The 10529-nt window shown below is 40.0% G+C and overlaps 1 protein-coding gene across 1 annotated transcript; it reads right to left on the reverse strand.

Moving 5' to 3' along the window:
• Positions 1-886: 886 nt before the first annotated feature.
• SPCS3 (signal peptidase complex subunit 3) lies at positions 887-10293 on the reverse strand. The gene is made up of 5 exons (XM_089777907.1): positions 9967-10293; positions 7834-7909; positions 5580-5654; positions 4179-4294; positions 887-3638 (listed from the first exon to the last, which is right to left on the reverse strand). Exons 1-5 carry the CDS (start codon positions 10107-10109, stop codon positions 3506-3508), a joined length of 543 nt encoding a protein of 180 aa, XP_089634033.1. The 5' UTR covers positions 10110-10293; the 3' UTR covers positions 887-3505.
• Between the last annotated feature and the right edge of the window lie 236 nt (positions 10294-10529).

Genomic DNA, 10529 nt, shown 5'->3' on the forward strand with positions numbered 1-10529 from the left:
GCCATGGCTCAGCTCACGATGTTTCCCGTGACTCCCCTTGGCTGCAAGCTGTACACTGGAGCTAATGGGAGCTGTGAGGCTCTGTGGCTGTGGAGCTAGAAAATAAACACACTGGAGCGGCCAGTTAGCAGGTTTCTCCAAGTGGTTTTGTGGACCACTCTGAGAAACACTGCTCTAGAGGAACAACTCATTCTAAAGAAGAGATCTAGTAGAATATACCTTGATCCTTTCCAGAGAAGAAAGTACAGCTAATGTGAAGCTTCCTGAATACAAGTTCTTAACCACTTGGACAAGGTCTTGGAAAATTATGAATTATGACTATATCATAATCTAAGATACAACAAGAATTTTCTTCCCTGCAAGTCGAGAGAGAAACTGAAACAAGAAACTAAGAAAGAAGCTTAAATACACAGAAAGAACAGTTTATCCTTGAGGAAAGCCAGGAGAATAGAGCAGTTATTTATTTGATTGTTTTTGTTCATATGTGTGAATATTAAACTTAGTTAATACCAAACAAAAAATACCGAACATGGCGGGAAAAAAAATTGATTGAGCACAAAAAAAAAAAAAAAAAAAAAATGGGGACCAAAGTTTTTTTTTTTTTTAAATCAACAAAACACACACACAAAGACAAAGTCACGGCCCCTTTAAATATCCACACACTTCCACGTTCCCTTCTCCCCCCCCCCCCCGGGGGAAGAATGTCCCAAGCAAGAAAAAACATGTTGGGTTTTACATGTCTGGTATTTTCTGTTTCGTTTTACCGGACATATGCTGTAAATACCGGGCTGTCTGGTCCAATACAGCTTTAACTTCATTAACATCTATCAATTTTGGCAATTACAAGATAACATATCAACAAGGCATGATTCTTTATACTTAGGAATACTGTTTAAAACGGTTTATTAAAACGCATTTTTCAAAATGCCCACAGTACAAAATTCTATTTTAGTACTCCAAACAAACGGTGGTGTTTTTCTCTCTGCAGCAAAGCAGGCAAGAGTAAACACATTTAAGCGCAGAGAAATCAAGTTGGCAGAACCTCACTAACAGTCCCTCCAAAGAAACATGAATACAAAGATACATTTTATAGTTGAGTGCAGCTGCTTCAGTTGGATGGTCAAGCTTTTCAAGAGCATGAATTTTCAAGCACCCAACCTGAGATGCCTGGAAAGTTTGGAAATGAAAAGTGCTGAGCACTTACTTACCCTCTGAAAAATCAGCACTCTTTAAAGAGCCACAAGTTGAACACACAAACATAGATGCATCCAAAAAAATCAAGGCACTTATAAAAATCTTGGCCTATGTACATTCTTACGCAGACTTTTTTTTTTAAACCACATAATCCATTCCCCTCTTAAATGCTATTAATTGTATGCATTGAGGTATAATCCACTTTCTACCCTTCTCATAAAGGAAGGAGATGCACAACAGAAAAAGGCCAGAAAGAAAAACATACAGTAAGCTGCCATTAGGGTAATCAAATAGCAACTGTGAAAGATCAGGACTGGGGATGGGGAGGTAATAGATGCCAATATAAGACAATGCCTGAATATCAGAATTGTCTCTAAAATAATCAGAGCATCTGGTCACCCTACTGCCACTGCACATAGATGACCTAGGACACACGGTATTGGAGCAAAATTTTCTACACACCCTGGCAGCATGGTGGCAGACAGCTGTTATCCAGCCTCCTCACAAAGAACAAGCTGTTGGGATGAAAAGATAATCCTGTGCAAACTGTCTGAATTTTTTTTAGAGAGTCAAATCACTTATATCAACATGGATTTGTCATGGAGCAGAGGTTCCTCAAACTGTGGGTCAGAACCCTGTTTTAATGGGATTGCAAGGAATGTTATTAGATTTACTGGGGCCCAGGACCTCTCTGCCTTAGACCTACCATCCAGGGTTGAAGATAAAACTTGAGGGTTAAAGCCATGGCCTTCACTCCCCCAACCTGCCCTTGGCTGGGGTGGCAGGGCTAGGGCAGGCTCAGTTGTTGTGGTTGTTCTTCTCCCTCCCTCTTCCCGAGATCACACAGTAATTTTAGTTGCCAAAAGGGGGTCATGATGCAATGAAGTTTGAGAACCACTGTCATAGAGGATCACTAAATGTCCATTCTACTGTTCTGTTTTTGATAATTGCTGCTCTCACATACTTTAGGAGAAGGCAACATATTTCACAGAGGTCAATTATGAAATAATCTACCAAAATGAGTATTTCTTGCTGAATTCAATTATTCCATTTGGTTTTATTTTAACTAACAAAACTGACTTTGATTTTATATGTATATAAATATTGCATCTTTTTAAAATTCTGCTCAGCTTTTGGGGTAATAAACTTCACAGACTTACTATGAATTGTACAAGATAGTATTTCCTTCAATCAGGTTTTTAATTTGTAGGCTTTTTAATTTCATAGAGTATTTTGTCTCCTAGCTAAGTAGTTCCAATCTTTTTTAATCTATTCCTATGAAAGTCTAACTTTAGTTATCCTCAGAGTTTTACTATATTTGAATTTTGCTTGCCTAGAATACTGAAAGTCAAAAATTCCAAATATTTTACAAGAAAATCATGCATTCTATGAGTACTTTTTTATTTTGGATTATTTTGTATACTGCACAACACATCCTAAATGCTTGGAGATTATCTTCTTCATTTAATTAACCCAAAACTATTTATTTGTGCAAGTGTGAGAAAAATTCACGCTCTTGGTGCATTTCTTAAACTTTTTACGACTAAGCAAAAAATTATATGCTAGAGGTATTCTCTTACTGTTTTACCCTGCTTACGAATTCTCCAGAATCTGTGTTGTAAACAACTCTTAAAAGATGTGGTTTTTTTAAACACCTATTCTTGTAAAATTGTATGAATGTTACATTAATCTTTCAAATAAGGATTTCCACCCAACCAACATCAAATCTGAGCTGGAATAGTAACAAAATACTCCTGATTATTACCTATGAGCCATCAAAGAATCACAATTTCCACAGAATGCTTTTGATGCTACTAGAAAGCAAACAATCTACCTTAATGCAGCATTCTAAACTTGCTTATTTAGCAGCAGCTGAAAAACACAATACAATAGTCACATTGCCTATGAACATGTAAATACTACTATATTTTTAACTACAACACTGACATTTGTGCATTGAACTTTGGATGGATTACATAAAGAACTTTCATATACATTTAAAAATAATCAAACTGTTTTGATTTTAAATGTTTATTTATAAGAAACATATTTTTCTACCCACATGGCCAACAAAAGAAAAAAAGGTAGTTTCTCAAAAAAATTAAACCAGCAGTTTACCTTTCCTTGAAGTTTTAGCATCAATGTTTTATTTAATTTTGTAAGGGCTAAATTTCAGCTGTTCTTTTCCTGCTCAATTAGACCAAAGAAATCAGGTACCTCTGGTTGCAGGGGATAGGAGGAAAAAAAATGATAAAATTTATTCATTATATACAAGTATAAAAATATGTTGCTTAGGATTCAGCATAATAACTTAATAACTTTTTGCTGTTTCATAAGTATCTGGGAATGGAACAGATACATGTCCTGATCCTGTCACGAGAGGTAGAATGCCAGCATTTGGTACAACATTCCAGGAGAGAGTCAAAGTAACATTTCTGTTTCCCCTGTAAAATCAAAATGGATCATCAGAGAAATACACACAACTTATAAAGACATAAATTACCTTGAATATGACACCTTTTCTGTGTGCCAGAAATGGGCATTTTAAATTTACATAGTTTGCATTCCTTTACATTATTTGCATAAAGCTATTGCATGGACTGTGCCCTAGAGTTCAGATAGCTTTCCTGCAAAGTAATTGAGGAGTCTCCATACTTTGCAGGACATGACCCTAGTTCTGTAGCCACAGGATGAAACTTCAGTCATACACTGAAACTTAGCAGCCAAGCACTTTTAGCAGCTACTTGCTTTTCAGCCCACTGAATAAGAGGGGCAGACCATGGAGGTCTGGATCTCTGCCACATAGCACATTTCATCAGCTGCTTTATGAAGATGTAATTGTCTTGAAATTATAAGATATAAAACAACAATGAACCATTAAATATTCACCTTCCCTCTTATCTCTCTACCACCCCCAACCTCAGCAACACACAAATATCCAGAGTACAGAAGAGCTACATAATAAAGAAATGAAGTTTACTCACTTGAGACCATTTCCATCATCAAAGAAAAAATATTTTGATTTCATGTCTTTTAGTAACAGCTTTGGATTATCTCCTCTCAAAATGATCTTATCCCAAAGGACAACTTGGTTCAGGGCCTACAATTACAATTATTCACTGAGTTAACACAACAAAGCATATTTGACCATTGGAAATTAAAAGCATTATTGAGTCAAGAAACTGATTCTGAAGAGCATAAACTTAGGTTTTTGGATTGCGAGTATAACAGAACAATTTATCAGAAGAAAAAAGGCGTACCACTAAAATATTTAGATATGACAGCAATAGCAGATTGGACAGAACGTTATTTTAACAGCAGATTTTAAAGACTTACCAGTAAACAAAAAAAAAGTATGAAAGGCCAAAGATGCTAGTTTTTAGTAGCAATACAAATGAAAAAGCGATGTTAAGCAATGTAACCTGCATTTGGACGTTGTCTCAGGACTGAAAGATGAGCTGTACTGAAGTCAAAGCTCATCATTTTGTCCAAATTTTTCAGCGTTTTTATGAAAGATTGCTGTATTCAGATTTCAAGTATAATTCCAAAAGAACAATTGTGCCTCAGTGAGGTATCTTGAATTTACAATAGGAATGTAAAATCCCTCTTAAAATGTTAACCAGTTAAACTTTAACTGGTAAACAGAGATCTCACAGATAAGAAGGAAAAGGGGGGCTGTTCCAGCTCAGCCAGGCCACTGGTTAACACCACATAGCACTTAGCGGGTGATGCTTACTAGGTAACCAGTTAACCCTTTACATCCCTCATTTATAAAAGACATTTTATACATCTCTTCTGAACTGCTTATTCAGCAATGATGATTTTGGGGTTACTCAGAATTTTGTCTAATGTCTTCTGATGCATTTGAACAAGAGCCTACAAATATGCCATTATAATGTACCTATTTTATAAGAGTTGGCTGTTTATAAACTGAACTTCTAAAATATGAAACCAGATAATGAACTCATCTCAACTAGTCAAAGTACAGTGAAAGCTGTGTTATCTGGCACTGATGGGGAATGGGGTTTGCCAGTTAACTGACTGTGCTGGATAACAAAGATTAATGCTCTATCCTTGCTCCCTACTGGAGATCTGGCTCCTGGCAAGCTGAGGGGGAAGGAAGCACCAGCTGATGACATAAGCCAGCAGTAACAGCTGTCAGAAGCCCGCAACAGCCAGCTGGACAGGCAGGAGTCAGGCATGCATGCATGTAGATGCAGCGGTATTGTGAATGGGAGCAATGCCAGTTAACAAAATGTTTTGGTTAACAGAGTGCCAGATGATAAAATTTTTGCACCATAATCTTTCCTAGGATTACCACTGCATGTTAAATAGCAGTTAAACTAAATAATGTTAATTGTTTCAATTTTGTATTTCATACTTACATTGTTTTTCGTTGAATATTCTGCAGATAAATACAGAAATAACTGTTTAACATTCCAATCAAATATAGTTTGCAGATGTGAACCAGTTAAGGAAATAATATATCAATTTTATTTTTAAATAATATTTTTACTGAATTCTAACATAGATCAGCTTATATCCAAGTAGAATATAAATTATACTTTCCTACATTTCAGAATATCTGTTGGTATCTGATGCGCAGGGTATACTAGTTAAAAGATTTTCTTTCTTTGACAATTCCAATTATAATACCTATTTTTAGTTGCAAAGCCAAACTTCCCTTGTAATGATCATTCCCAGCTGCTCTAGTCAGGCACCAGAACTGAGAGCAGGGAATTTGCGTCTCCTGTGCTCTTAATACTCCTCCTCCTGCTGGTACAAAGACAAGCAAAGAGGTACCTGATCAAATGCAAAAGGGACAAAAGCTAAACCAGGGGAAAGGGAAAGGAATAGACTGGGACAAGGTTTCTAGTGAGGCTAGTATAACCTGAGCAGGGAGGAGGGAGAAACTGGGACTGGCTGTGCAACGAGAGTGGGGACATTAGAACTGGCTGGGCAAAAGTGGAAGCTGACCAGGGAAATGGAGAATCATTCAAACTCTTGTCTGGAGCTGGGGAAAAGACTGGGTCAAGGCAGAAGGGAGCTGCTCTGGCAAAGAGGAAGAAATGGGATTGGCTGGGCAAAAGGGACTGGGATAAGGAGCCAGAAACGGGGATAGAGGAGACAGAGAGTATGAACCAATAAATAACCAAAGAGGAAAATAAAAGAAATGCAAAAATAAGAGACTGGCGATCAAAAATAGAAAGAAAAGGAAGAAAGTAAGACGGGGAGAAAAAACAGACGACAAAAGTTTTGATATACTTGTCTATGCTGCTCAGTAAGTTTTTTCCAATGAGTGATGCTAAATGCAAATCATACTTAATATTTTAGTTAAATAAAGGACAATTTCTGCCCTCAATCTTCTAATAAAAATACTCCCACTGACACCCATGCATATTATAAGTCCTTAACTTGTAAACCAGGCTTTCCTAATAGAAACCCATGAGTCTGAAACCCATGTCATAGATATTTAGGTGACAGTCAAATAAAAAGCCAGGCACTCTATCCATTCATAAAATATGCATTACATAACCAGACTCACACCCCTACTATGGCTCTCTGTAGTAAGAATATTATTCCTCCAACATCCATCATGATAATGCTACAGCCAGAGTGACGGAGGTAAGTGCTAATCTTGAGCCTACCACTAGATACAGATTACTTCATCCACCGAAGAACATGCTTGTCATCAAGGTAAATGTTGTGGCCCTTTCTGTCCTGCTTCCATTTCTCTGAGATATTGTAGTGTGAAGAATAAGCTGTGGTTGACATCTGAGACTAGTCTAACTGACCCAGCCATGCGTGTACCCAGCTTTATTTGCCACAGTGCTCGCGGTCCCTTCTGAACTGATTTTAAACTGGCCAGAATATAGGTGCAGCCAGCCTTCACACCTGGAACTAACAGAGGATCCTAAACACATGCGTGGCCAAACAAGGTCACAGTTTACTAAGGACTGAACTTGGACCATATTTGGTGGTGGTTGGAGGACTCTTCACCTTGCTGATGAGATTTCCAGAAAATGGCTTGGAAAGTTTATCTGATAAGAACTACAATAGAACCTCAAAGCTACTAACACCAAAGATATGAACTGACCAGTCAACCACACCCCTCATTTGAAAAAAGAAGTGCACAAGTAAGCAGCAGCAGAGACAAAAAACAGCAAATATAGTACAGTACTATTATACATAAGCAACTTTTTTAAAAAAGAAAAGCAGAGACAGGATTTTTCTTCTACATAGTAAAATTTCAAAGCTGTATAGTGTTAATGTTCAGTTGTAAACTTAACTAACCATGACATTTTGTTCAAAGTTACAAACATTTCAGAGTTATGAACAACCTCTATTCCTGAAATGTTCGTAACTCTGATGTTCTGGTGTATGTCTTTTCTCATCTAGTATATTTCTCATCTAGTATATTTCTCTATTTACTTTATAACAATGCTTTCCAGAGATATTGGTGGTTTTCCTCAAACATTGGTTTTCCATAAATGATACACTTTTGTTTTGAAGACTTTTCCAATGTCTTCTGGTTTAAATTGTTGAGGACTGGTTTCATATATTACAATAATAAAGTGTATGGAAGCAGTTTCAACATAGAGTTTATAGATTAAGCAATAACGTATTTATATAAAGGATATCGGCAGTAATGTCAAATGTAACAAAGCCTAGATCACTTCTTTCTCTGGGACCAGTGAAGTCTTCCACATTTTTTCTAAAAAAAGAAAAAAAAAAAGCATGAACACTAAATTAGCATTACTTGTTTTATGCCAGCGAATACTCTTATTGGTTTCCCTTGTACATTTTCCACCTTTCTGATTGTTTAAGAGACAATACATGAATATCAATCCGATCATAAGCACTTTGGGTCATGGACATTGTTTTATTCGTTGTACACTCCCTAGCACAATTGTGCCCTTATTCTGATTGGAACATTTAGGCACTATTAGAATACAAATGATAAGTAACAAATAACTGATGGAATTTTTCCTGCTTGCAGAGACATGGGCAGCTAAATTGGACTTAATTTGATTTTTGTCAAGAATATGTAGCCATCACCGACTAGTCCAAGGCTACTCGACTTTGGAAGCTTCAGGAGCCACAGTGATACTCATAGCACATGGCGAGGGTCGCAACTTAAGTTGCATATACATGCAAGTATATATGCCAATAGCTTCTTTGATACTGATGAGCATAAATACAAAGATTAAGGCAAGATTACACAACAAGCAGGCCCCATTTAAGTCAGTTCTGCTGATATTAATAAAATGCACTATTTAACCGATTTCTATCCATATGACAGCACTTTTAATGGGCAATGACAGTTCAGGAATTTAATTGTTGAAATGCATATCAACAGAAGACCATTATATTGAATTGCCATGGTGGAGTGTGTTCCCAATGAAGGCCATGTTCAAAATATCCCACCCGTGGGTCTTGTGTTTTGCCCCACGTAAGTCCAAACTGCACTGCGGGCCACAAACAAATGCATGTGGGTCACCTGTTGAGTAGCCCTGAACTAGTCAATGGCAATTTGAACATCTGCAGCAGCAAAGTCAGGCATTTTGATTGTAACTACTATTTTGTTATACCAACTGATTTTACATCACAGAGAGTCCCCATCCCCCACTCCCCATCTACATTAGCCACCTGTTAACCCTGGTTAATTTCATATTTGTGCTGCGCGCGCACACACACACACACACACACACACACACACACACACACAGTTAAGCTCTTCCTTAACATGTACAATCCTCAAAAATAAAAAATATTACAATAGTTGAAAGTTTATGCTGTCTCCACAATATTAAGTCATTATGTAATTAATCATGCCATAATTTGGTTGGCAATGGATAAACCTCACCCCCAAAACTTCAAGAACTTTGAACCCAATATTAAAATTTGCTCCAGGCTAAAACTGAGCTTATTAACAAACTTCACAAACTTCAGAACTGAAGTTCAAAACCAAAACATTCAAGTTTGCCACATTGTTGCCTTCCTCACTTCAAAATTAAAGAAGCCAAAAAAGCCCCCAAGCTTTTGTTCTGAAGACTATGAACTGTCCCTAACACCTTCATGGTATTTTAATGAACCTGTATGAAAAAAGATGCAAGCAGGGATATCCTCACTATGCAACTTCAATTCCATTCTGACTGGGTGACTAGTTTGGTTTTTTTTAAAAGTGTGTCTTACAGAGATGAAAGGTATTCAGACATTTAAAGTTTGTCAGTACCTATTTATATAATCAACTACTCTTTTTAAAAGAAAGTGATTAAAGAAAGGAAGTTGGCATGTTGAAAAGCCCAGCATTAAGCCCGACAGAAATCACCCAAGGAATCTGAATTGAAGAGGATGTTCCCCCAGGTTAACATGGCTCGCCTTCACATAAAGCAAGAGTGTTGGCCTGTGTGACTGTCTAAGCCTTCCCTTCCATACAGTATTGGCAGAGGAGGCGGGGAAAGGACAGCAGTACAGCAGAGTTGCCTGTCGTGTGCTTCCCTCATTGGCCCGGGCAGGGGAAGCGAGGCAGCAGAAGGAAGGTAACTGCAGAGGCAGACCCTGGGGTACTTATTCGAGGCCCAAGCCACAGAGCGCGCAGTGCCGACGTGTGCAGCGTCTCCCTAGCGCAATCGGGGCAGGCAGCAGGGCGCCCCACATCCCCAAGCCAGAGCCCCCCCGCTTGTAGCCCGCGGTTCCCCCCGCAGCCGCAGGGAGCCGTTGGCGCCTCGGCAGCCCCAGGCCCTGCGCCCGCCCGCGGGCCGCACTCACAGCATGACCCGGGAGACGGCGATGCGGACGGGCACGCTGCGCTCCTTGAAGGCGGTGGTGATGAAGCAGCCGAAGGTCAGCGCCGCCATGACGCTCAGCGAGAAGGCGAAGAGCGAGTTGGCCCGGGACAGCACCGTGTTCATCCTTCCGCCCGCTCAGCCACGCAGGCCCCGGCCGCCGCCCCACGGCCCACTCCGCCCGCAGCCGCCCGGCGCCGAGCTCCTGCGGGGCCACGAGCAGCAGCAAGCGCGTCGGTGCGAGACCCAGCCGCCGCCGCAGGGAGAGAGGCCGGGCCGGATGCGCCTGAGCCCGCCCAGCCAGCGGGGAGGAGCCGCGCTGCATCAACCCAGTCCTGGGGAGGCGGGACATCCTGCCCCAGCCCCGGCATCGAGCTCCTGCGCTGCCCCAGCCTCTGCCTGGTACCCAACGCTAGCACCCCCGCCCCTCCCTGCCAGCCACGCTGCTCGCCTGCCCCCCAGCCCTGGGGTTATCCTCCTTGCAGAGCTGCATTGCTAATGACCCGTCTCTCAGTCTCTTGGAGTCTGGACTGTCTCTCCCTGTCA

This window comes from Pelodiscus sinensis, chromosome 4 (genome assembly GCF_052426305.1).
Source record: "Pelodiscus sinensis isolate ZL-2025 chromosome 4, ASM5242630v1, whole genome shotgun sequence".
Classification (NCBI taxonomy): Eukaryota; Metazoa; Chordata; order Testudines; family Trionychidae; genus Pelodiscus; species Pelodiscus sinensis.